The 27957-nt window shown below is 42.0% G+C and overlaps 1 protein-coding gene across 12 annotated transcripts in view; it reads right to left on the bottom strand.

Moving 5' to 3' along the window:
• myo18ab (myosin XVIIIAb) overlaps nt 1-27957 on the bottom strand; it is a 62388-nt gene that overhangs the window by 17513 nt on the left and 16918 nt on the right. For 6 of the 12 annotated variants that reach the window (XM_044119407.1, XM_044119411.1, XM_044119413.1 and 3 more), the window contains 27 exons: nt 18501-18588; nt 17915-18021; nt 17057-17233; nt 16703-16913; nt 15150-15292; nt 14969-15069; nt 14624-14687; nt 14377-14521; nt 14089-14100; nt 12911-13075; nt 11960-12050; nt 10581-10773; nt 8316-8402; nt 7407-7548; nt 7171-7330; nt 6503-6689; nt 5584-5788; nt 4560-4669; nt 3565-3630; nt 3362-3490; nt 2719-2862; nt 2331-2420; nt 2077-2196; nt 1889-2000; nt 1233-1363; nt 533-687; nt 129-252 (listed from right to left, as the gene is read on the bottom strand). In XM_044119407.1, coding sequence (XP_043975342.1) covers nt 129-252; nt 533-687; nt 1233-1363; nt 1889-2000; nt 2077-2196; nt 2331-2420; nt 2719-2862; nt 3362-3490; nt 3565-3630; nt 4560-4669; nt 5584-5788; nt 6503-6689; nt 7171-7330; nt 7407-7548; nt 8316-8402; nt 10581-10773; nt 11960-12050; nt 12911-13075; nt 14089-14100; nt 14377-14521; nt 14624-14687; nt 14969-15069; nt 15150-15292; nt 16703-16913; nt 17057-17233; nt 17915-18021; nt 18501-18588 — 3459 coding nt within the window. Of the gene's footprint in view, nt 1-128; nt 253-532; nt 688-1232; nt 1364-1888; nt 2001-2076; nt 2197-2330; nt 2421-2718; nt 2863-3361; nt 3491-3564; nt 3631-4559; nt 4670-5583; nt 5789-6502; nt 6690-7170; nt 7331-7406; nt 7549-8315; nt 8403-10580; nt 10774-11959; nt 12051-12910; nt 13076-14088; nt 14101-14376; nt 14522-14623; nt 14688-14968; nt 15070-15149; nt 15293-16702; nt 16914-17056; nt 17234-17914; nt 18022-18500; nt 18589-19061; nt 19135-27957 lie in introns of those variants that run through there. The other 6 variants (XM_044119415.1, XM_044119416.1, XM_044119410.1 and 3 more) reach the window with 5 other exon arrangements.

The raw sequence follows: 27957 nt of genomic DNA, 5'->3' as shown, positions 1-27957 counted from the left end.
AAGACCAGGGAAAACCCCTAAACCTGATCAAACATTGTCTTAAAATAAAGCTTTGGTGTTTGGCAAACGTTCATCCTAAATATCTTAACAATAGCTTAACATCCTTCTGAAATCACAGGGACACACACCTCCAGCTGCTGTCTGAGGCTGAAGGCTTCCCCGTTCTGCATGTCCTTCTCCCGGGCCAGCTTCTCCCTTAGGCTCCTCTCCCTCTGCACTTCGTCTTGAGCTGCACTCAGCTCACCGTCAAACCTACACACAAGCAGCCTCTTGGTGACGGGAACAGAACACAGACTCTACAGCTGACAGCAGCCAGGCTAAACTTAGATTGGCTGTGGGGTCAAACACATTGTACGTATTATCTTTATGGAAAGCTTAGTGACACAAGTCAACAAGGAAGCCAGAGCTCTACCATTAGGAACAAGAAGATGCTACTAATAATGTGGAGCGGCCTTCCGGGCTCACTGGCCAGCAACCTGTTAATGCATGTTTATGAACAATGTAATGTCAAAGTTTGTGTGTGAGGACGAACTTTCTCTGCTTCTTCTCCAGGTCGTGGTTGCGGCTCTGCTGGCCCTCCAGGTGAAGCTTGGTGTCCTGCAGCTCAGCTACCAGCCGCTGATTCTTTTTCTTTAGCTGCTGAATGTTTCGCTGAGACTCTTCGTTATCGGCCTGCAGGTCACTGATCTGAAAAACACACGATATTGGTGTTTTTATTGCAACAATGTCATCATTTTGCATTGATTTCCACTGATTTTAGTAACTGTATTTATGGTTAACCCTAAACGACTGAAAGGCTTGCAACCTCCTGCACTATCTATGTGTACAACTTAGGAAACTAGAAAAGATTTACTAAGCAATAAAAATAAGTCCTCCAATAAGCACAATGTCATCAATTTGAAAAAATAAAGCAAATCTGCTGGCTGTCAGCCTTCATTCTGTAATTACATTGTGATGTCACTACAGAGAAACACACATATGAGAAGAAAGCACTAAAACAAAGAGGAAAACATGAGGGAAAGAGATATTCAACCAAGGTTGAATATCTTGGTTGAATATCTGGGTTTTGTACCTGCAGACCATGTAAGGAATGTAAGGAAAGTTTATCAGACACAGTCTGGTAAGTCACAGTCCCACTAACAGCAATATAGAGCATAAGATCTTCCATATTTAGACTCTACTGTCATCCCATCAGCAACTTGGTGTGTATTGGAGCAGTCGTGTCCACTCACCCTTCTCTCCAGCTGACGCTTGTTCTGATGTTCAACCTCCAGCTTGTCATCAAACTCCTGCTGCAGTCTTTTCTTGGTGAACTCGATCTCCCTGATGGCTCGCTCATACTTTAACCGCCACTCTCCTCCTGCTTCAGAAACACAATCAGAGACTGCTTCATATGCTACACGACGTTCTGTATCAAACATAATGTTTGTCTGCTTACCCACTCAGAGACTAAAATGTAAAGTCTATGGTGGAAATTAAACTAGGTATTTAAAGCTGCAGTGTGTAACTTTTACAGAAAATATGTTTTTACACATTTGTTGAAACTGATACTATATGAGACAGATAATCTGTGAAACCAAGTTCTTTCTCTGCTGTTAGCATATTTAGCAGCAAGTACATGAGGATGATTAGCAGCATTAAGATCCTCCTTTGGTTAGCAGCAGTACATTTCTTCAGATGGCAATAGTAGCTCAGAGTGGTGACTGATCTCGTCACAGATTCTCTGTCTCATAACATACTGTCACCACATGGTGACAGAGCTCAGCTGATGGTCCGCCCTGTCACCACCCATACATACATGTAAATTCCACAATGTGGAAGCTTATTCCAAATGGAGGAATCATGTGCTGGACCAGGCCAACATTCCACTACATTTATTGTGTCTGACCTGTGTCGTCATCATCCATCTCTCCATTGAGTTCAGAAGCCCTGATGAGCCGAGCCTCCATCACCTCCATCTCCATGGACTCCGTCTGTTTCTTCATGCTGTCAAACTTTGTCTTATTGAAGAGAGTGGATGAGTTGTTACCATGACAACAGAAGCATGTCCGTGAGAGAAGCAGCGGATGGTTTTACCTGCAGGTCCTTCATGTCCTTCTCCAAGCGGAGCCTCTCGGCGGTCTCTGCCTCCAGCAGCTGAGAGGCCGACTCGGCTGTGTTCCGCTCATCAGCTAGCTCTGTGGACAGTTCTGTCATCTGAGGACACACACCAAGGCTCACACATATGCTCCGACATGGTGGGTATGCTAGTATGCAGCGAATACCAGAAGTTTATATACACCCAATATAAAAGCAGCTCAGTAACTGAAAGCCTTTAGTTGCGCGTTTACCCTGCTCTCCAGTCGGTCACTGTTCAGCCTCAGCTCGTTCCTCTCCTTCTCCATCTTCTCCAGCTTCTGTTTCAGCTGCTGAATCTCCTCCTGGAAGAAACACACACACACACGCAGCTTCAGGGGAGAACTAACAAATGTTCTGCATGGGTGTTAGCTTACAACTAAATGCCGAGCTGTGTTTCAGCATTATATGTAGACTGAATACAGAAAAATGATCAAAATGTTTGGATACTTGCAGTAAAGATTCAGAGTAACATGTTTTAAAGAAAACAGGACGAGCCATTCCTTTTGCAGTATTTTGATGTACCAATTGATTCAGTTTTTACTGCAGTTCTAGGGACGGTACAGCAGGTATGAGTGAATAACCCAAACCAAAGAAACTCACATCCTTTCCACGGATCTGCTCCTCAGTGAGCTGCACCTCAATCAGAGGTCTAACAGTGGTGAAGAGCTTCCACCATGGCCAGCCCTTCACACCGCGGTTCTTCTTGATGTTCTTCTGGATGCACCGGATGGCAAGATCCTGGATCTGTTCAGAGGAACCAAACACCACACACACCAGTTATCTGTCTTACTGTCACATACAAGGTGAGATATGATTTCAGAAAGAAAATACTCATTCAATCCTAACAGAGTGACATAAAATAAATGTTTGCTGATGTTTTCTTTTCAATGCAATGAGCTCCTATAATGCTGAGGTGATGCTGATGTGTAGTAGGGACTGAGCAATCCTGTGGGTTGAGGAATTTTTTTTGCGTTGTAACATTTGTACTGCAGGACTGTCCAGTCTCTGTTTGAATGCATTAATAATGGTGTGCAGCTAAGTGAAGGAGGAGAATCAGCTGCTCTCTGATTGGATGGCAGGCTCATTGGAAAAGCAGAAAGTACACCCTTTCTTTTATTTGTAGGATAATATGATAGAAATTATCAGGCCACTTACATGATTGGAATGTCATCAAACATCCATGAACAGGCAGAACATTGAGAATATTCTGAGCCTGATATAAGTGAGCACACAGCCGTCCTACCTTCCTCTTCTTGAATGCCTGTCTGGCCAGGTAGCCTCTGCATGCAGCCTGGAACAGAGAGATGTTCCTCCTGGTCTGGACATCACGCTGCTCCTCTAGCATGGACAAAGTCCCAGCTCGGAAAAACACCTGGAGGACAACGGTAGAGAGTTTTTCAGCTCCATTTCAAGTTGACAGGATGAGCCTGAGCCTGACTCACTCACCTTGCTCAGCCCCAGGTGGTAGCTGCTCTTCTCCAGCTCCAGGGACTCCAGCAGCTCCTGCACCGCCTAAACACCAGCAGGACAGTCAATCAGTCAGATGGAGAAATAGAACCTGAGATTTGCAGTGTTTTTGGCACTGGACAACAGGCTGTTTTCCACATCACAGGAATAGCCGCAGGGTCGTGTGGAAGGAATCCACAGAGCTGGGTAGCACAGCTATCCAGGCTCACACCATCAGGGCCTGCAGCCTTGTGAGAGCAGAGTCTGACCAGCTGACTTCTAATATCTTCAGCAGTAATGTTTACTGTAGAGGTGGCCGGCTGAGGGGTGGGGTAAAATCACCGAGTAGAGGAGGAGGGGACGAGGTGTGAAGGTGAGACTCACATGGGGATGAAGGACTCTGACTTTCTGCTCTCAGTCCAGCCCCCGTCGGCCCAAACAGTCTGGATGTACTCAACGGAGACACTGGCATCAGGAGTGTCTGTGTGCAGCCATGTCTCCACAAAACACATTAACCTATCCTCCTGGTACTCTCTGATGCTTGGCCGGCGCTGTTAACACCTCCATTTCATTGACCAGTGATCCAACGTTGCCCATGGTAACCGAGGGGAGAAACAGCTTATAGCTCCTCTTCTCCATAAATCTCTGTTTCTTCCTTATTTCTCTCCTTCACTGTTTGTTTCTTCCTCTGGAACCTCGATGTGTCCTTCTCCAGGTCTGTTCAGGGATTTCTCTGGGTCTGGTCATCGTGCCTCCTGGCTTCAGCTCAATCAGCTGACCCCTGGTGCCAATGAGGCCAAGTTGTGCTCGGCAGAGTAAAAACAGTATTTCGGGGCGTGCTGTGGTGGCGTAGGGGATAGCGCGATAGGAAACATGTTGAACTGCCAGTCAAAGGGGAAGCAGAGGACAAACTGAACTAACTCATTATTCTCTGTGTACCCCGCAGCAGTCACTAACAAGCTTTTCACAACAGAACTGCATAGAAACAGACTCACTCTCTTCTCATCTGGGACTATGTCGTTGCGGCCATGTCTTTTAGTCAGATGTGGTGCTAGAACATCGAAGCGTCTGCGGAACTCTGAGAACACCATGTGGTCTGGGTAACCTGGCAACAGGGAGAGAGCAAACGGTGATTCTCATAGAAAACTCTGAATTCAGCTTAACTGGAAGTTCTGGTTCTTGAAATGATTTCGGTAGCGTGATGCAACAGTTGCTAGCCATGTTGCCATCTGTGTCGTCTTCTCCCAGTCGTTGCTCAACAATTCATGAATAGTTGAAATCATGAATTGTTGCTGCTAGAGTAGCTTATGTGCAGCTCAGGTCCCTGTAATCAGACCACTCCTCCCTTCCACTGCACCTCCACGCCACAGCAACTCACAGGCCAGCTCATCATTACTGCTGCTGCAGGAGCTGTGGCTCTGGTGAGGACAGTACCCAGTCTGATGCTCTTTTGGATGCCCATAGTCACCATGCAAACAGGCAGAGACAGGTCTGGATGTGAGCCAAATCAGTCTGCTGCTTCTAATCTGGTCTAGTCTGCAGCTGGCAAACACCAGAATCTCTTAAAGTGACAGTCACCTCCAAAAGAGAAGAACCCACTGGACAAGTACAGAAGGACGCACACTGTGGGATTCATATCTTAAAGGGAGAATCATGCATCAGGAGTTATCTACAGAACATTAGTTCTGTCAGTCATGATTTCATTACCAGACAACAGAAACCAAACATGAGGACGCTGCATTTAAAAGCTACTGATTCTTTTGAGTATTGGCATTGGTTTTATTAACTGTTAGTTATAGACAGGGAGATGATGCCATCTGATCAAGATCCAAATAAAGCTAATTCTGATCAGGACAGTTTGAAATCCATCATTCTCCAGATAAACGATCTTCCACCAGGGTTGGATCAATAACTTCATAATACTTGCTGTAATTTCAACCACCAAATAAACCAAGTTTATGTTTGCTCCAGTCTCAACTGTGTGGTAGATGCCATCATGAAGGTGTCAGAATACCTCACCTTGCCTGTAGATGCGCAGGGCATCTAGCAGCTTGGAGCCCCGGAGCTGAGCTCTCAGGAGGCCCACGTCTAAAGTCATCAGCCCCGAGTCAGAGCTCTCTCCATGAGGAACACGGGGGTCACTGCCCCCCACCGACTCTGCTTTGGGCAGCAGACAATGAACGAAGTGGACCTTGGAACGGCGCACCATGTCAATCAAGGCATCCTGAAGACACAAAGATGGATCTGTTGGTTTAGTTTGCAAACAAGATAATGCACAAAGCCCATCTTGCCGTCTGTATATATGGTGATGGTTCACTACTGAACTGAATGCTGTTGACATTCAACAGTGGAGCATGTTTTCCTTTGCTGTGGCCTACTAGAGCTACTTCTCCATTAGTCAGGTGCAGCTTCACTATGTTGAGAGTGACTAACGTGTTGCTTACAACACAGGAGGAGTTGGAAAGTCTGCACACAACATGAGGGTTAAAGTCAATCCCCATGACAGATTCAAACTCAAACAGATTTTATTCAGTCAAGAATATTGTTTCTGCTAAGAGACGAGGTAGGAATCTCTTTTTAGATAATAACCATTAAAAAGGAGGTTTGATAAAGTAATGAATATGTTTTTATTTACACTTTAATAAGAAAAACATGTTTATTATTATTTACATCCTTCTCAACAATGACAGAATAAGGAATGTGGAGTGTCAGGTGAATTTGTGAATATATAGAAACGTGAAAATATAAATAAGTTGAAGTGAATTGAATTGAATTTGAATAAGTCTGGGCTTTACTATTCCTGTATTACCTGTTTGTTTAAGTACAGTAGTTTATGATTTCAGCTTGTTGGTTGCTTCCATGTGAGCAAAACACATATGTAGGTGAAGAGTTTCTGCCTAATAGCCGCTCTGTGTCTTGTGCCGTTTCATTAACTCACCACTTGGAGTTTGACCTGGATGCAGTGGCTCTTCTTCTTGACAGCAGCGACGCCGGTGGTGAAGGTTTTCCTCATGCTGGTGGCGCGGCGCAGAGCTAGCTGAGAGCTGCCCTCCAGGCCGGCAATGGAGCCCGACAGCACTGTGGCCCCGCTGGACCGGCCCAGGAACAGACCGCTGATGTTCTTCCTTTGGTCACAAAAACACGGCTGTCATTTGCAATCATGTGCATCACTAGGAGGTTGAAGCGCTGACTTTCTACTTGATCTGTTCTGCTAATATTAACCTGTTTCAGCTTATGAGGATATTGTAAAGGTAAGCCTAGGTTAAAATGTTCCTAAAGTTGTTCTAGATGATGAACACGTGTAATCTAACATTAGATTCCACTGTGGGATACTCTAGCCAGCTCAGGGTGGCTGACTAATCAGTGAGAAAAGCAGATATGATAGTTTTCCAGTCAGCACTTTTAAAAGGTACCATTACATACATTAGATCATTAATGGAGTGTAAAATACAGTTTTTACTGCTTTTACTCATGAATGGAAAGTGAAATCTATCCTCCTAGGGAAGTGCTCAGCAGCATTATTCTGATAACCAATTGTCTCTACTCAGCACAGATTGTTTTTAATAAACCAGACATTGTGGGAGCGTTTGCTGGGGAAGGCCATACTTCTGAGAGTCCTGGAGCAGAGTGGCAGCACTCTGGGCTGCAGGATTGTTCTTAGCATGGCCCAGCCAGCCCTGAACGTTGTACTCCACCCAGTCCGTTCCATGGCTGTGGCCCAGAAGGAAGAGGTGGGACTTCTCCCCTCGCAGTAACATACTGGCCTCTGCAGTAAAAATGACACTGGTCAGGTTTTATGATCTGAGAAATGCTAGATTAGGAGGCAGTGTAGAGAAGATGACCTTTGTTTTCTCCGAGACCAGAACTGTAGTAGCTAAAGAGTCTCTCCAGCATGATCTCCTCTGATCCGCCAGGTTTAACCCCCTCCTCCTCCATCAGCCACAAAAGGCCTCGAGCCTCTTCCATTCGGGCCAAAGTACGAACCTGCAGGAGCACAGAGGGAAACTCAACTATGACTTCTTTCATCTCAGCTAGTAGAATCCTGAGGGCAGAGCAAAGAGAGGAGTGGATGTTTTTCTCTCACTGATGAAGAAAGAGGACATTGTGACATTGTGACTGTCCAGTCCAGCTAATGGCTGTTCAGAACAGGGTCCAGATCTAAGCAGACTTCTACAATCTGAAACAAGTTTAGTCTCGGAGATGTCACCACTTTTTGCTGATGCTCTTTTGCAGACTTTTGTACATCGCAGCTTTTGTTGCAACTAAGACACTAAGTGTTTGTATCTTCTCCACAGTACATAAAAACACTGCTGAATTATTCAGATCAAATATTTTTATTTAGATCTTCATCAAGTTATAGGAAGCGTACAGCAAGAAGGCTATTGGACTGAATCAGAGTCAACAGGGGCTCTTTACCGCGCTGAACACACCTGCCCATAAAGCATCTTTTTTATTATTATTCTGCTCTGAAAGACGTTTAACTTCAGCTTTCCATCTGCTGGTGTTTATCAGAGATCAGCTGATCAGGACTGTGAAGTGCTCACAATCACTAAAACAGAACAGGTAGGATCAAACCACCATGAATGAATGAATGAGGTGTTTTATAGCTCTGCCTTTACTCTGGGCTGCTGGAAGAACAAACCCAGCCCTCTTAAAAACTAGAAACCTGTGTAGTAGAAAAAGCCCTAAAACCCACAAATTCCCATAATGCCTTCTTATAACAGCAACATACACTCATGAGATGTACTTACCAGAGCTTGTGGTGGGGCTTGATCAATAGCGGCTATAGACAGGGAGGAACTGGACTCTACGTCATCTAAAACAAGCTCTATGTTTTCCTAGAAGCAGGGAGGATAACAGCTGAGGTTAGTGAGCTACATCACATTCACACAGGAAACATGGAGTGAGGCTACGCAGCTCCGACAGTAAGAGACAGAGAAAGAGAAATGAACCAACTGTGCAGTCACTGAAAAAATGTTCAGCATTAAGTCGATACTTTATTTAGACATGGTGCAGACTACTTTAAATCCAGAAATCCAAGTACTGCACACAAAATAATGCAGATGTATAAAAGGCCTTAGAATGTACATATTTCCACAAGATATTCATTATTGGAAAAGGATTACATGCCACCCTATGTACATACGGGGAGCGAAAAACATGTTCATAATAACTAACTGTTGCTTTGGTGGTCATATTAAGTAATAACCCCAGCACACTAGCAGAACAAGTCAGCCTTAGCTGCATAATCTGTCCAACGCCAGTGTTGGACAGATTATGCTAATGACTGGGCCCTTTATACCCAAATAATAAAGCTCATGATAATATAATTTTGCAACAAAGACATGCCCACAACAGCAGGGCTTACAAGCTTTGGCACCACAGAGAGCGACCGTCATTCTGAAGTCCATCAAACAGACTTGAAGTATAACAAACAAAGAGAACAAGAGAAACATCAGGCCACTGGTCACTAATAATGAAACAACACAAATTCAAAGCAGTTCAGCACCATGGATAGCGATCGGATCATTTTGACATTTATCAATTTCATTTCAGAGCCTGGAGCAGCTAGCAACTACTGAAGCTAGATTTATTATTGACACGCTGAACCGAGCACACAGCAGTGCGGGGTGAAACGGGCACGCAGGGGCAAGCGCCGACTCAGCTGCACATGCAGCGTGTTGCAGCGATTTGTGTGCCGCCACCTCCGGATCTTGGTAACTCGGTGCGGATCGCCCACACCGCCACTCACACAAACTGGACGATTTGGAATGTGCTCTTGCAGGCGGCTCCACTGTAAGCCTTAACTATAAACGGCATACTGCTGTCTTGGCTCCTGCGCGCTCTACCTGAAATGTCAAAAGCGCGACTGTAACTCAGCCCTGAGTCACTGAGTTATAGTGGCTGAAACATCACCACTGTACCACAGAGAGAGAAACAGGGGATGTAAGGTAGGTGCCTTACAATCATCATTTACAATCAGTCTACAACTAACCCACACATTGTGAATAATGTTGGTTAGGAAAGCTACCTGTAACTAACCCAGCTCCCTGTCGGTACTGGCAGTTTTGGTGGGCCTGAATCGTTGCCAACAAAAAAGTCAGCTTCATCTCTGAGAATACGAACAAAATATGCATCCAGTTTCTGACTTTTCCTTGCTCTCTTTTTTCCCTCCTTTTCACTTTGCCGCTCCATGTAGCTCCACTTATGTTAACTTAATCTGTAAATATGCTCCATCTAGTTTGCCATCTATTGCCAAGTGATGAATGACGATGTTGGTGGATGGCTGGTGACGAATTTTACCCAAAATACACTTGGAGACAATATTGGAGATCCACTTGTAATTTTGCGTGTCATAAAGTTAAATGTAAGAGTGAAAACTTGTAAAGATTTTAGCCACCAGGAATTAACCCTGACTGGAAACCTATGTAACCCTACATACACCGTGCTCCTCAGGAGAGGCCCTGCCTTCTCCAGCTTTCATCAGACGTAACAGAGGCTTGGATTCCTGAAGTCCTGCACTGCCTCCCATCCAGGCCCCCTTTAGGCCTGGGCCAGGGGTGTGCTGCCCTCCCAGCGCCCCCTGAAGCTCCACTCCTGCCCCAGCATGTTGGGCAAACAGATGAATCGATCAATCAACTGGTAAATGAAGAGATCCACACACACCAGGTGTCAGCCTGCACCATGTTGGAAAAAACATGTGACCTCTAGTTTGGTCCTACTGTCAGATACCTGAAATGTGTACTGGGACCCTCTGGTGGAGACCTTCATTAACTGTTCTGACTGACTGTCAGATGCTACAGGATCTGCCAGCGTGACACGCTAATGCACAGGTGTGACAGCTGCTGATTAATCCTGTCGTTTCCATAGCAATCTCTGGTCTGGCTGTGGGAAACGTTTTGTCCAAATGAAATCATTTCTTCAGAGGGATGGACAAAGTGCCGAGTTATTTTATCAGTGAGTGTACACGCGTGTTTTTGACTGTGTATAATGCCAGGCTCGCTGTACAGGTGCACCTCCTTATATCTTTCCAATTCCTGGACAAAGGTCCGTTCATGAAACAGATTCTGCAGCCTCTCCTGGGTGTAGTTATGGCAGAGCTCCTCAAACGTAGCTCCTCTTTGCTGCTGAGCCAGGCGAGGGTTCTGGAAACCCGGCGTGTCCACGATCAGAATGGAGCAGAGGGAGTGCTGGCTGGACTTCAGAGCCCTGAGAACAAAGATTTGATCATGATGAGAACAACAGAACATTTCTTCAGAAAAATAGGGTAGAAAGATAGGGCAGGGGAACAGAGGGGCAAACACAGAGATAACTAACCTACTGTCCACAAGTCATCGTTTTACAAGTCACAAATACGCTTCAAGTCTAAACACCAACGAATTTAGTCACTTTCCAAGTCTCAATACATATAAGTCAGAAGACAAGTCTCAAGTCATAAAGTTTTTAAGGTTTTCTGACAAGCTTATGTCATGAAGTCAGAGCTATAAACCATTTAAACAATTAAATTACAAGTTTAAAAATGACAGAAAATTTCTGCTGATGCTTTTAAATATTAACTAGAAACAAAAATTAGTCAGAAAACTAAGAAAGCAAAGAGCAAGCTAATCCATCAGAAAAAGATTAAGTCCATGTTTACCAACTACAGCAGTACAAACCTGTTTTTATAATTTTGACAAATCAAACTACCGTAAGCCCAACCCAGCAAGTCCGCCTCTAGCTCCGCCCCCCTCTGCTCACTCTCCAGGTCCTCCTTGCTGCCACACACCTGACTTAAGTTAATAAGTCAGGTGTCTCATATCTCCAACTGAAATTTTGCAGCAGGTAAGGTTGGCCAGGGACACAAACGATGAGGGCGGGAGGAACGGAAATTGAACCAGCGATCCACCTGCAGGGCAAACCCGTACCGTCTTTGCCACTATTGCCCCAAATGAGTGATTAACAGGAGATTGAGATGTGCTGGAGCAGAGACATGTCTAAAAGATGGAGACCCAAAGATCCCTGAGGACCAAGGCTGGGAGCCACTGCTCTGGAGCCTTTCATCTCCACTTTCCCAAAACCACGTGAATGTTTTCGGTTAGTCAAATTTATTTATTTTTTTACAGTGCAAACAACAAAAATAAGAAACACTTGAAAAAAACAAACAAAAGGGTCTCAGAGGAAAGACTGCATTTGGAAAAAGAACAAATTAAAGCAATTAAATTACCATCTTGAGCAGACTCAAGACAGTAATAGAAAACATGCGAGAGCATGAGTTGTTGTCAAAACACAGTAACAACAAAAATCAACCTTAGTAATAAATAAAAACAGAAAATATGAAAGAACTAGGTTTGTAGAAAAGATGGTGTCTATCAGAGGCTGTTAGACATTAGCTTCAGTGATAATGAAAATATTTCACCTGTTTATGAGAGAGATGACCACAGTGAAGACCTCTGAGTACAGTCCTGATGCCATGGACTCCAAACATTCCAGAGCTGTGAATTTAGATCCTATGAGACAAAGGGGTCAGGGGTCACGACACAGCTGCTTAGAGCCAGAACCAGAACCAAACTACCAGCAGTGTCACTCAGTTGAATCAGGGTTGAATGTTTTATTATTTGGCTCATTAATAATAAAAATATAGCATTAAGAAATCTCAGTGCTTCCTAAATATAAACACATAAACACAAATATACTTTAGTTCTATACAGACGGAATTTTTGATTATCACTGAATGTTACTGTGACTGAAATGGATCATGCTGAATATATAATGCTCTCCTTAGAATTGTAGATAACAGCAGTTATTCTGTGTATGAATTATACAGTTTATTCTCTAGCCTAGGAATGGGAGAAGACACATTCATAACAGCATTTTTTGCTCCTATCTAACTTTATTTATAGGCAGACAGACAAATTGCAAACTAGGAGAGCACCGATTTATGGGAGCCGATTTCCTGAATTTTGGGAGATTGGTAATTGGCCGAAACTTACATGTGAAGTTGATATCATCCCAGGATCTTACCTATCTCATCAAAGATCTAAAAATCAATCACTGTCCTCTTTTCCTCTGCCATGAGAGAGATTGGACTGATACACTGGCCCAACAGGTCATGTCTGCGAGTTTGCAGTTAACAATAGTCAAATCAGTGACTTTCTGAAAATTTAAATCTCAATTTCAGAAAAAAAAAAATTGCATCGCCCAAAATTGAAAATGGCAGGTCAGACTTTTTAAAGATCGGTTATCAGCGATCGGCCAAAAAATTGCAATTGGCACACAACAAGTACAAACCATTTCAAGAATTATACACCAATCTGACAAGAAGTCAGCATCAAAGACAGCTCCAGGCTTTAAAGCTGGTGGTTTTTACCTGAGTTGTCACCTGTACCAGCATCATCCTGGCCCCCTCTGAACAGTGGCTGCATTCCCCGGGTCTGGTTCTTAAAGATCAGAGACGACAACTCATCCAGGGTGCAGCCCAGCAGGTAGGCTGCCTTCTGAGCCCATTCATGGTGGGCAAACTGCCTGCGTCCTGCTGAAAAAACACAAGTATTTCTAAAGCCTTAAAATCAGCAACAATAAAGACAAATCTGATTAACATAAAATGGACTAATAGACTAACTGCTACTGTTAGACTTGTGTTGAATCTGGTAACTTTGCCCTGCCAGCAGATGGCAGCATACAGAAGGGTTACAGGGTGAGCAACAAACACAAAGTCAGGAATGTGTTAACCTCAAGAGGACAGGATTACTCTAGAGACTTCTGGAACATGCAGAGATGAAATTATGGAAAGCCGGAGATCTTTAAAAATTCAACCACGCTTCCATGACTATAAGCTAAACTGGTTGTTGTTCTTCTGTCCTATGCTGTTCTGTTGCAGGTTGCCTAGTAAATGATTACCTGCTGACAGTGGGTGATCACCTACACTCACATCTACTAACAGATGAAAACCAAAGGAACACCTGGATGCCAGGCAGCAGAGTTGGCCAGGGATTTTAGCTATGTTCAATGGCTTCATCCAGTTTTCTCCAGTATCCTAATAGAAATGGACCAAAGACTGTTTTAAATGGCCACTTCAAGATGGAACATCCAGAAAATGTACACATTTCTGCTAGTATTGGGGAGCAGGAAATATTGCTAAAACCTGACTGGTTTAATCTGGTGGAGGCTATAGCAGGATGATGAACCTCATCCTGCTCCTCCTCCTCTGAGGCAGATCCTCAAAGTACAAAGTTTAAAAGTTAATACAGAACTGAAAAAGGAACAAGTTTTCCATTTTATCCCACTTGTTTAGACACAGGCTAAAGAGCTGCCATACGTAGACATCAGAAGGGTGGAAAAGTCGTGATCTGCTGCTGCTGCCCAGGAGGGCTGACATGACAGAAACACACAAAACACTAGATAGAAGGAAAAGCAGAGGAGGAGGAGGGAGATGAAAATGCAAACAAATGAAGGTTTGGACAAAATGAGGAGGGAATCAGGACAGAGAAAGCAAACGTACATACTCTAAAACCAACTGTTGTAAGAGGAAAACACTCATTCCATTACCTTCATCTTCGTCTGCATTTGATAGGACGCAGCATGCAAACATGCAAGTAAAGAGAGGAGGTTAGACAAAACAGTTTATGGATGCAATTATTCATATGAGAACCAACCAACGAGGACTACCAGGAGCCATGAACAACCCTGAAAAGCCACTGAGACACTTTGAAAGTGTTAATTGATCACTCAGAGGTGTTTGAAACATGTTTTCTGTGATACTAAGGATAAAAGCAATAGAACATCCTACTAATGAAAACATGGTCCATTTAAAGACGGAGAGGTGGGAGTTCCTACCTTTAGTGGCTCCTGCGGCCCCTAAGTGATAAATGGCTCCTAGAATAAGCCAGAGAGCCCTCTGTTCCTCCACAGAAATGCCCAGCACCTTCATGGCCGCCTGCAGCTTGGTGAACTGCTGCACGGCCCGCTGCTTGTCTTCAGTCTGAAAACCACATCGGATCAAAGGTCCCAGATTACTTAGCGGGATAATCTAAGTAATCTGTGGTGGGGGAACCAGCAATGAAAAAGGTAAGCAGACATTTACCTTGGAGTGTGAGTGAATCCCAAAAGCACTGCTTTCATTCAGCTGGTTAAGGTGCAACTCGGTTCTATGAGGAAGGTCAGACACACAGAGAGATCCTATTGGCCTTATACATGTAACATCATGTTCACTCTCCCTGTTAAACCACAGTGAACCACTGAGTGTCGCTATTGAGCTATCAGAAAGAAAATAATGGAAGCCAGCGCTCCATCTCCATGACAGTTGGAGTTTTTCCAGGACCTGAACATTTACAAAATATTTAAGACGGCTGCTCCTAACCAGAGTAACTGTTGTGATACCAAACAAAACTGGTCAAAGAACAGGCTAACAGTAAGTCGGCATCATCACCTCAGAGCGCTGTCGGCTCCAGCCATCACATAGTAAAACACATTGAAGGTGGACTCTGCTTCAGGTCTTCTGCTCACTCTCAGTTTGTCCAGCAGCATGGTCTAAAGAAGAGGAGACAACTTTAGTATTAAATGAAATATTGTGATCGGACGGCATCAAAACCATCTGACAGCTTTGTTACCTGGATGGAGGCAGAAGCCACCTGTCCAGCCTGATCAAAGTCCAGGGACACAACATGAGAGAAGCGGCTGGCGTTCATGTTCATGGTGGTGGAGCAGTTGCCAAAGGCCTCTAGGATTGTGTAGACCGCCTGCCACTTCTCAGCTGTGTCAATTGGATATGGAGAGGGTTAATTCAAATCCCTCATTCTGTAGAAGTGTTAGCAACCATGACAGTCATTTAAAGAGAAGCTCCAGTTCTGCTCTAACAATATAAACACTTTGTCTACCCACTGAACTAAAGAAGGATCTTTGAATGTTACAGCATCACTTTGAAAGAATGGATAACTAGTTTCTGTTAGGCCAGGAACTACCTTCAGTCTGGATGGACAGGAAAAACCTCCAGTCAGAAAATCTGTGCTCTAATCTGGACTACTACCACTCTGATCCCAGCTAGGGGTCATTCTATATGGAATTACAATCATTAGGTACAGTACCGGTAAATCCCCAGATTATTCACACCACTGCTAGGTTTAGGTTAAAGGAGTCAGTGACACAATAGAACCAAGACATCAGTAGCAGGATGACCTACTGTGCTTTCATTCTGTGTACACAAAGCTTTAAATAATAAATATTTCACGCAGAGTACTGTAAATTCTATAGCATTGCAGAGTTCACAATTTTGTCTGTAGTAATTGGATCAATACAATCTTATGATGTAATGAGGGTAAGTCAAAACGTAAACAACTAAGGCTGAGTGAGTGATTCCAAAGATTTGAGTGATTTATCTGCAGTTTTGGAGGAAGAAGCTAGATGGAGTGATGAAGAGGACAGAGCTGGTTCTAATGAAGGGCTGGAACTACATTTATTAAGCCACAAAGTTCAGGAAGCAACAATGACTCCAATGTTTCTGGGGAGGAAGAGTCAGATGGTTAAGGGTTGGAGATGGACATCTGTCTCCTCCAAATCACTGAATGGCAATAAGAAAATCTATGAATGTGAAAGTTATTCATCTTAATTCTGGTTTAATTCAAATAATCCAATTATTTTAGTTCTGTCTGTGTTGTAAAATATAAATGTTCTGTCCGTGGTGCTCAGTAACCAGCTTTCCTATTCCTCCTTTATCCACATCTTGAGTTTGATTTTTCTACTTCTAATAAATGTATAATATTTATGTTATATTCTTATTAGTCGACATCATGCTGCATTAGCACGCATTGTACTGTGCATATTGCCAGAAGAAAAAAAGCAAGAGTATGTTATTTTAACTGTTTAAACCGTATAAAATTCGGTCAATAAAATGATTTACATCTTGCAGCCAGCACAGGTCACCTCTCTTCACCTGTTCTCTGCTGCAGATGTAGGAGGTTTTATTTTTATTACAGTATCTCTGTATCTCACACTGCCTCCTGTTGAGCCTGCTTCACTTTAGATTTCTGTAATAATTTAATCTGTGATACAGTGAGTGATACTTCCAGTCAGTGAGCAACTGCAGTCACATCACAGAAATGATGAAAGCATCACCTAATTTCTAAGTTTGGTTAATGTGTGTTGTATCTTCCTGAGGATGGGTTACCAGAGAAGATCTTGCCCGTGCTTCCAGCTATAGAGACCAGGTACTGGACCAGATGCTGGCAGTTGGTGGTTTTACCACTGCCAGACTTGCCCAGAAGAACAACAGACTGATCCTGCTGGGTGGTGAGCAGGTTGCGGTAGGCTGACTGGGCCACGGCATAGATGTGAGGGGCAGTGTCCTCCCGCCGACAGCCTTTGAACATGTGCATGACCTGTTGGCAGGAAGGGCAGCAATAACCAGAAAAACATTTAAAGTAAACTGAAGCCAATTCTAATACAGATAAACGTGTCACATTGTAAACTGTCCTGTTCTGTTGCTCTGTTACCAGCTGTAGCACCTGTAGACTCCACTCACCTTCTCGGAATACATAGAAGGTGTACTGAGAGGGTTGATAACGACCATGTTGGGCCCAGCGAAGGAGTGGATGAGGTTTCCTCCGTAGCGCTGCCTCAGGCAGTGCATTATGCTGGACTCATTTAGGTAAACGAGCGAAGCCAGGTCCTCTGAGCGGTCATATGTTGGTGGGTTGGCCTGCACACGGACACAAATACCATGACAAAGCTCACAGTCATGGTACTAAAACCTCAAAGACTGCAGTTTCTGGGAGAAAGGGTTTTAAAAGGTAAATCATGTACAGATATAATCTGAGGCTCTGTAACTTTGTTTAGGCCACTCAAGCACAGCAGGCTTTATCTGAGCAGGGAGAGTCCTGGTAGCTTAGCATCTCAGCAGCTTGTCTGAGGTTTAGTATGACCAGAACACAATATATGGGTTCAGTTGACAGTCAAATATCATATAGATCTTCAAATGAAAATCTGAAAAATGAATAACCAAGAGGAATCCTGAGCAAAGTCAACATAATGGAGTCCCCTTTCCTGCTGTAGACAGGCTCCTTGTTAGGTTCTGATGCCAGATATTCCACCGAAGCACAATGGATTAATCCTGCTGGGTAGTGAGCAGGATCACTCACCCGAGTATCCGAGTACAGTCTCATGGAGATAAACCTACTCATCACAGACTGATTGTGGTGTTTTTTTAAGATAATAATTTTGCTAAAATACTTATTAAAAATTAGAAGCTATATAAAGGTCAGGTAACATTTGCTACAAGTTTATTTAACTGAATTTTGAATTGACACATTGAGCAGAAGCTGTTTAAGTCAGATTCTGATTGGTGACCATCAGTGCTCGGTTGTATCCATGTGGTACTCGCCTTTTCTATGTCATCCTCATCCACATCCAGTATTGTTCCATCATGCTCCAGCTTGATCTTCACCTTTCCCTCAGGGAGTGAGCCATACTCTGTCTTCAGCACAGTGGCTGCAAGAATAAAGTGCAGGAAACATGCAGTCATGTTCAAAATGAAAATACTAGTGAAAACTTTATTTATTCCAGTAACTGAATGCAGTGTGACACTGTACAGATGAAATCCACAAGGAATAACACTTTCACACCTTTATTTCTGTTAATTATGAGGATTTTCTGCCTAATGTTAATGAAAGCATGACTTTTAATATTAGAATATTACATCAGGCCTATGAAAATTTTATTACATAAATGTGGGCTGAATGCAAATTACGCCCAATGGCTGTTAAAAGGTTATTATTTTCAAAAGGTATTTTGAATATGACGAACGAGCCTCATCAAAAAAGATTTTTTGGAGTGATAATTTTAAACCTGAGGTTAAAAAAAATTAGGCCAATCAAAGAACCTGGAACCAAACAGATGAGGTCGTTTTGCTAACAGAATGATTAATAACTTGTTACTCGTGTTTATAGAAATTAAAAACCCTGACTCACCGAGAGAGAAGCCCTCTTTGTGAACAAGCCAGACCTTCTCTGATCCGTACCAAGCCTGCTCTGCTGTAATCTGCTCCTCTGTCTTCACCTGAAAACACAACGATGTCACGTTTAACACAGAAGGGACAAAAGCTGCTCATCATCACACTGGAGAGGTCTCAAGTCACTAGCAGTATCCACTTTAATCCCAGTGCATGCTGGGAGGTTACAGAAAGAACCTAGTGTCAGGGAGGGAATGTTAGCTAGTGAGTGAGACATCAGGCCAAACACACGCCAGCTGTAGGGCTATGTGGGAGGTGGGGGGCTGCGTTGAAACCCCAGTTCACAAACTTTACATCACCTTAACCAGTGAGCATAAGCAAGAAGAACACCTGTGAAAATATCACACCAGGCCACAAAATAAGAAAAACCACTCAAAAATAAATTAATGAAACATGATGTATTTATGAATGTGAATCCACAAACATTGCATTATGACTAGTGATGTTCCATTAAATAGGTCAGATCTCGTTGGAAACATGCACTTTGCAGGCAAAGGGAGGGACAGAGCAACGGACCTACATGCCACAATGGGGAGCAATTCTCTTTAAACCTGGTCCCTGCTCGTTTCCCATGTTTCCCTGCTTCAACACTCCTGATTTCAATCAGTGGATGACAAAAGGGAGGATTTGAGAACTTCCTTCACTATTAAAATCTGGTGTGTTCAAGTAGAGAAATGTGTAAAACATGCATCACAGTGGGTTCACAGGACTGAGATTCATGTGATGAGCTGGAGCTTTCATGACAGGCATGGCCCAGGCCACACTGGAGGTTTCTTAACTGCGACATGAGACGTCTGGAAAGGAGAAAACAGATCCTCTTCCCCTGATTCCTGAAGATATTGGCAGCATTAAGAAGTCAAAGCACAGTTATATATGGGCAACATGCTACACACACACGCACACACACATTATAGACACCTCGCATGTTATCGTTTACATCCAGAAATTTCACGCATGTGCACACTGCTGGAGGGCTAAAAGACTTTTCTTTTGCATGGCATCCATAGCCGTACTGCCGTGTTATTATTCCGTTAACTGAATGAAGGACTGGAGATGTAGGAATTATTAATTCAGCGCAGTGCACCACAGCAATGAAAGAAATGAGACAGAAAAGGCATTGAAGAATAACTCAGAACTCATTCTTGTGTTTTCTCACTCAACAAACTAGTTGCCATAGCAAATGACAACAACGTCATTCTATGCATCAGGATTCAACACCAAAAACCCAAACATTTTACACACAAAAAACAGAATATTCAGTCCATCATAGTATTCTCTTTTTAGGCTTGATGTTTATTTTGCGATTATTAATAAGTGATCTCTGTGATGGCAAATTATTGATGATAGCTTAGCTACCATCACTGTGGTAGTTTAGATGCTATTAGCTAATCCAACATCAATAGTAGAGTACCCAATTTAAATCCCTGCTCTATCGATGATCTGTCAGAGTTGTTCTTTGGAGTTCTTGGACTTTATAAAGAAAGGGCTTAATGAGGACACAACCTCAAATGAACTGTCTACACCTGCTTGTTGGAACACCTCTTGGATTAGGCCTGCGAGATATTACACGATCTTGCAAATGTAATATTGGCAAATACTGCGATGACATCATCAGAAATAAGTACATATTTCTTCACTCCTTTGGCATTTTGGGTAACATCATTAGTGTTGTGTGTGGGCATCTCCTTCTGTCAGACTCTGTCCAACTGAGTAAATATTACATTAGCATGAAGGATACATGTTCATAAAACTAGGAATACAGTGACCAACAATCATTCAAGTTGTTTCAGAACATAGTTGGACACCAAAGCTCATGCTTTTCTATAGCATTATTCACAATGCGCTGTGAAAAAGTAAAAAAGGAAGGAGTTACCAAAGCAACTTAAAATGACATTAAAATTGATATGTTGTAGAAATGAAGAGCCAACCCAAGTTCAGGAATGAAGACAAAACAGGTTAGCTATAGTTCTTAACTGCATTACTATAGCTCACACCTGGCCTTATTGTAAATGGAAGTAAAGCAAACCTGCTGGCTCTCTGTTTTATACCATGTGTAAACACCGAATCAGTAGTTGAAAAAGCTCTTGAAAGCCTGCTCACCATCACACTAATGTACTCACAAGTACAAGTTATGGTAGTGCACAGTTAGTCAAATGGTGAACCAAACCAGTCCATGCAACTGATTGAAATATTGCATGCAATGCAATGTCTGTTATGTCCTTCTGCCAGCTGGGAAATATTCACAGAGCTTATCAACACACAACAAATACTTCATACCACAAGTATTTACATATAATGTAAAACTAGAGTTCAGATTCAATGTGCTTCCTCTTCAAACACTGAAGCTACAAAATCCTTCCTTCCTTCAACCTTCATTCTGCACATTGAAAACTGGTCTCAAACAAAAACACATCAGTTGAGGAGTTAATTCACAAGAAACAAGCTCACAAATGCGTCACTTCTAATCTGCCAATGTAAATCATACAGACATTAAGCACATCAACAGTCTCTACTTCTAGTAACTGGACTATGCATTTCTAACAACAGGTTCTCATACATACGTAGGTCAGACATGTTGCACGAGACCACTGGAACTCTCCATGACTTTCTGCAGCTTGTTGAGAGGGATTTGCACTAAGGGCAGAATGCAGTGGAGGCAAGTCTGAGGACTTACAGGCAGGTATGCTACAAGGAGTGGCTGAAGAGGTGGCAGATGTGACACCAGTATGGGAAGTCAGGGGAGCTGACTTGGGAGGTGCCACAAATCCCTCAACTGAAAGGAGAGAAGAATGTCTAGAAGTAACTTTGGAAGCAGTCTGAGGTAAGCCAATAGGAGCTGATGAAGTCTTCTTTAAATATGTGAAATAATCTGTATCCTGTAACACCTGGGTGGCTGTACCTTCTGTACAATCGCGATTTGTTTTCATTAGCTCACTTTTCTTCTTCTCTTCATGTGATTTCCCTTTCTCTACATGTTCCTTGCTGGTTTGTGAGCAAAGCCCTTTTCTTTTGTCACCGACCATAAAATGTGTCAATGCTCGTGGAATATCCACTTTATTTTCTGTTTTGATAATGTCATGTTTAAAGGAGAATGCTGGCACTGTCTTTGTCAGAGGAGCTGTTCTTGGTCCTTGAAGTGTTTTGACTGCTTCTGCTCTAAATTTGGCTTCTGCTCTAAATTTGGCTTCTGCTCTAAATTTGGCTTCCTGTTTAGTTTTGGCTAAATTTTGGGTTAGCATCTTTGCCTCATCATCATGTATGGACACAACATTTTTAGTAACAAGAGGAACCACATTTCCTTCCATTTTGTGTGCCGTCCTCTGTTCATCTGTATGGTCCATCTGGCTGGTATTGACCAAAGGATCAACATTACCATTGTTCAGACCATTCAGAATGCTTTCACCATTGTTTTCACTGTTTCCATGCCCAGAGCTATCTGCCCCCGTCTTCTGGACTTGTGAAGGCTTCGATCTGTTTAATTTAAATGTCCTCTTCAATGGTGGTTCAGGGCTTTTGAAGCGCTCAGCGACTTTAACAGGCACTGTGGCGATTGGTGGGGAGGAGCCTCGGGCAGGAGAAGCAGATTCATCCGAGGAAATTGTTGAAGGGCTTTTTGCCCTGAATATCGCTCTGCCAGGATCTAGACCAGGGACTGATTGGGCCCGGCTTGCCACCCTGTCAACTTCCAACTAATTATGGAGAGGAAATACAGAAAGCAAAAGTGTAAATGTTGGGAAGGAACTTCTTTAAGCCAACAGACAAATTATCACTTGGTTATTGATAGGGCTGCAAGTACGAATTGATAAAGTGGATAAAAATTGACTACTAAAAGTCTTGGCAACAAATTTCATCATCCATTTCTTGGACGATTTATGTCTCACTCGCCATGTTGAGGGGCCGTTTCTTCACCAGCAGAGCTTTGCCAATGCTAACTGATTGAAATGAAGTTTGTTTTTAAAAAACTCAACTTGTAGAGGAAGTTGAATGGAGCAAGGAGACAGCAGAGCAGGGACGGTGTTTTCAAAAGAAATTAAGTAGATTCTAGAAATTTAAATTCTAGCTGGCTTGATGGTGCTTTTACTATTTAACTTAAGCAGTGTTTAAATGTGCTTCATAAACACATGTACCTCAATGGTGGCTATAATTAGTAAGCTTCAAGATTTAACTTAAAGTCTAAGTGAAGACGCTGCACTGTATTTGAATGTACATGTTGCAGGAGGGAAGTAAAGAAACATGACCAAAAGAAAAAAAGTTTATAATGTAAAAGGTCTAACTTAATGATCTGCTCAGTCTGATCTGAGTGACTAACATCAAAAGCTCCAATAAAAACTTTAAACTTAGACAAAAGTTAGGAAAATTACATTTTCCATGTGAAACGTTTAAAAAGCACTATGCAGTATTTACTTACACTTTTGCCTCCCACCTTGTTCTCTTCTTTGATCTAGAAAGTGTTGATGTAAAGAATGAAACCAGATCAAAACCTTCTTCTTATATGAAGCTCGTGGTGACAAACTGGGTCAACCTCAAAACATGCAAAGATGCCACCACAACCTATTTTCTGTCTTCACATACAGTGGTCTACCTTAAATATACAACACATACAAGTGATGCAGTCAGAACATTATTCGTGACATAATTCAACATAGTGCAAACTCACAGCAGATTAGGTTAGAAAAGCAAAACCTTTTTTAAATAGTTGAGAGCTATGAGCAAAGATGTTAAGTACCTAGGTAAAATGCTGTTTTAGCATGCAGTTGAAAAGTGTGTTTAATGACATTTCTCTGTAAGACTTTCCTTTTGCTCCCAGAAGGAGAAGCGAGATGAAAAAGCCATGTTGTTCTGCTGTCATTAGTTGGGACTGACAAGATGGAACAGGAGAAGAAGGAGGAGCTAGAACAGAACGCATGGAAAGAATATATAGAGTTAAATTACACGTCAGAAAAGATAAGTCAAAAACTTATTTTTGGCATGATCTCCTGAACCCTTTTCTACATTTAACACTGTAAACCCAGAAGTTGATAAGTATGAACAAAGACAAAGGTATGAGTCATATTGCCAAAAACTAAAGAAATAAAGAACTTGATAAAGTAATTACCGGTAATGTTGCAAGTATTGAATGGTACAACGTTCCAAACATCTTTGATTATACAGTGACAAAATAATATTTGTTTATAATTTTCAACAATGAAATGAATGAATCACTATATTTTCTTTTTCAGTATTTTATGTAATATTTTTTATTTATTGCCACTTTTCATTGAATTGTTTCTGTAATCTGTAGTAATAATTTTATTTACTGACACTTCTTTTTAACAATCATACATTGATTACTTTTCTCCTCTAATATTTCCTTTTTCCATTTCCTCCCCTCCAGTTTGAAAGTGATACTTGTGTAACATTTATTATCATTGGGTCATTATTATCATGTAAACGGAGGGGCGTAGGGGAATGAGAGAAGCAATATCATCTTCAAGAATCGGCCCCCCCCAAAGAAAAACACTCAGCAGCACATACCAGAGATCGGTTAGACTGATATCAAAATAATCAGCACTGGCCTTAAAAAAAACTTGTATCAGGGTATTTCTAGTCTACAGTTTCCTCTGAGGTCAGATGGCGCAATGTTAGGAGAAAGTAGAAAGTAGAATTTACAAGCTACATTTCAAAACATTTCAAACTGTAAGCCTCAGTTAGCAGGTGAAGTGTGACAATATAATCGGGAATGTGCTCAACAAGTATGTTTTGTTTTGGAAGGTTGGAAGTATACAGCCTCCCCTTTCTGATAAGAACACTCAGCTGTGCAGCATGTGGGAGGAGGGTTGATTATATAGTTTATGGGATTGTTTTGGACCTAGGAACTTTCGTGGTTTATTATATACACATTTATGGAGAATACTTTATACATTCATATAAAATACTATAACTATACTGAAGTTATAAATTATATTGGGAAACCGTTTTCTAAATCCACATTTAACATCTTTGCTCTGAATTCTAAATAGTAAAGATGTTCAAGTTTAAGGCATAAATTACAATTTAAACGACAAAGTGTAAGAAGTGAATAAAAGACCATCTTTACCTTCTGAATAAATTGAACAAGAAGTGCTTTTTACTCAGATATTTTCAGTCTGAAATGGAAAGTCAATTTACAGGAAGAAAACATCAGGGGTGTTTATGTTCCAAAATGATCCAAACCTATTTAGTAATAAACAAGCTCATCCTTTCACAGTAAAACATCTGTAGAAATTATTTTTAAATTAAAAGTTGAAAGTTCATCCCGTTAAGCGTTTCTTTAATCAACAAGATTTTGATTAAGAGTTTTCTGCCGGATCCTTTATATGGCTTGTTTTCTGAAAATCCATCCATCCATTATCTAACACGCTTTTATCCTTGTCAGGTCTGAAGGAGGGCTGCTGCCCATCTCCAATGGACAATGGGTGAGAGGCAAGGTGTTTCCTGAAAATATCATATTAATTTAGGTTTATATTTAACTGAAGCAAACTTGAAGAGTTTGCAAAGAGAAAAAATTGATTGTCAATATTTTTGTGTCAAGTTGTTTTCTCCAGGAGTAGTTCTACTAGCTACAGAATCACAGGGTGTGCTCTTCCTATGTTGAACAGTATGATTACCTTACCTTTTAACTGGTAATTATTTGCCAAAAACTATCACCTGAAGTGTGATGAATGGAATGAGTATCTGCTGGTTAAGTTTTCCCCACTGGTTGGTCTTCTATCTAAACACCTAGCTCTGATAAAGGCTCTAAATAGTTTCCATTTGGAATGACCTAATGCAGAACTCTGGGACAGCACGGACACAGTGGACTCTGAGCATGAATGAAATGCAAAGTCATTCAAATGCAACACTGCTGCAGGGTTTGAAAGTACAACAGATAGCAGAGAAATATAAATGAAATGATAAATAAAAGCACTACTTCAGCAACAATAGGACTCGTGCGCCATTTTCCTTTATTAACCACTTACTGTTCCATCTCAATTAGAGCCTGCTATTTCCTTAACAAAACATACTATAAATACAACAAAAAGATTGTTTCATAAAGCCGGAAGCTTTCACTGGCTCTGCCAGGCTACAAGTACTGTTAGTAATGTTTAGCTTTGGCCCAATAACAATCACATTACTTTGTCTCTATAACTAGAAAATACCAGCTACCATTCTGAAAAATGGTTTTGGCCCAAATAATAAATAGAAGTAAGAAACACCAACCTTCACATATTAACCAGCTCACTTACTCAATGCATTGAACAAAAAGAAATCGGTTACTTTACGTAAACTTTTAGTGTGCTGGATCAATGGAGAAACCAGAAAAGTGACATTTCAATATGTGAAGGTGACCATGGGTGAATTTCCAGAAGATGATAACCCCTCCAACCTCTGGCCCACAGATACCCACTGACACCACCAAGGAACCAATCAGGAAATAGTCATTTCAGAAAAAAAATCCCTCAAGCCTGCTCCTTGGAAAACACAATTTAAAAAGGTGTACCCCTTACTGATATGCATCACAGCTGCAGTATTGTTAGACTAATAAAGACAAAGTTAAATTTTCTACCTGTAGGTGAAGGAATTGTGTCAGAAAGTTCTCAATAAAGAGGCCATACAGAGCAGCAAACTAACTTAACTGGAAAATAACCAAGTGATAGGCAAGAGGCAGACCAGAGAGAGAACCGAGGCAAAGGCTTCTGATAGGTCAGCTATTTAAGTCAATGGTCAGACAAGGGATGTGAAGACAGCTGTTATTATATGGAGACTGTTGAGTGGGATAAATATAGAAGCCCCACTGCTCTGACGACCAAAGACCACCACTGTGCAACAACACCCACCCATGCCCCTCTGTGTGTGTGTCCATTAGACTGTAGTAAGTGCTATGTACAGCCGACAACATCAACAACACAAGCTGGCTGACAGGGTTTAAAGGTTTCTAAAGGAGAACTTAAAGTACAGATGTTGGGGAGGTATAATCTCCATATCTACCACATTCCAAGAAGAAACAACACCTTAAAGCTGCCGTGTGTAAATTTTATAAAAATGTTTTTTTTTTACATTTATGATAAAATTGTTACTATGTTTTGACTGTATAGTATAAGACAGTTACTCTGAAAAAAACTAAATAAAATTCAAGCTGCTCCTGCTACTATTGCAGCCTCCAGCCAGGCCCCACTCTCAGTCAAAAACAACCAATCACAACCAGGAGGAAGGTATGAATGTTGTCAATCAAACTCATGCATGCGCTGTTCAATCTGCTAATGGCAGAGAAACAATTTACTAAAAACTTAAAACTTTTAAGCTGCTGTCATGGGTGGCCATGCCTGAGCATTCATGGTAGGCTCTGGGCGTGCTGTGGTGGCATAGGGGATAGCACGACCCACATTTGGAGGCCTTGAGTCCTTGACGCGGCCGTCACAGGTTCGATTTCCAGACCCGACCGACATTTGCCACATGTCTTCACCCCTTTCCTTCCCCCTTTCTTGTAGTCCTACTGTCATATAAAGAACACTAGAGCCCACAAAAAGACGCCCTGGAGGGGTAAAAAAAAAAAAAAATTCATGTTAGGGTCTACTGACGGGGAGTAGCTGTAGCAAAGCAGGCAGAAAGGGGAAGGGTAGGAGCAGCATGTACATAAGAATGACTGGCAGCGCTAAGACCCTCATCCTGGCTTTGATTAGTTATTTCTGACTTAGTGGTGCATTTCTGCAGTTAGCATTGGGAGCACTGGGAGAAGGCAGAGGATCTCAATTTTTTTTATCTGTCTCATACTATACTGTTATGACATTGTGATAAGTTTTAACAAATATGTAAAAACATATCTCATATAAAACCATTACACACTGCAGCTTTAAGGCAGCATTCTCCATTTATGATCACTTCTGCCACAAGATGGCAGCAGAAGGACAGCCAATCAGGATTCTGTGGCTTTAAGTACTTGCAATCACCTTAAGTTTTGATCAGCTTCACAGTCTTTGCCCTCATAATTAAGGGAAGTCACAATCCAACAGAGATGGCGACTAATTAATGAAGCTGGGCCCAAAAACTCCAGCCACTCAGTACTGCAACAAGAAGTAGAGTACAAGAGGGGTGGAGTTAAAAGGAGTAGAATGAAGAGCAAAGCAGCCTTTACCTCAGGCAGTTTAACGCTAATCCTACTAGAAGTGGGTTCATGTCTGAAAATATGCAAATTTTTTTACTGAGAAAGTTGTAACAGAAAGTACATGTTGAGATTCCACATGTACGTCACATGTCTGAGTATCCAGACTTGACAACAAGTCTGGATTCAGTGAGTTTTTATTTCTTTTTGGTGGTTTGGTGACTCAACTGGAAGTTCTACACAATAATTCCAATGCACCTGGACAGAGCGTGTGTATAAACAACAAAGAAGTTCTAGATAATAAACTATTTCCACTCCT

Source organism: Gambusia affinis, linkage group LG06, assembly GCF_019740435.1.
Source record: "Gambusia affinis linkage group LG06, SWU_Gaff_1.0, whole genome shotgun sequence".
NCBI lineage: Eukaryota > Metazoa > Chordata > Actinopteri > Cyprinodontiformes > Poeciliidae > Gambusia > Gambusia affinis.
Note: the sequence above shows the minus strand (reverse complement) of the source record. Positions and strands in the feature narration are given on the sequence as shown.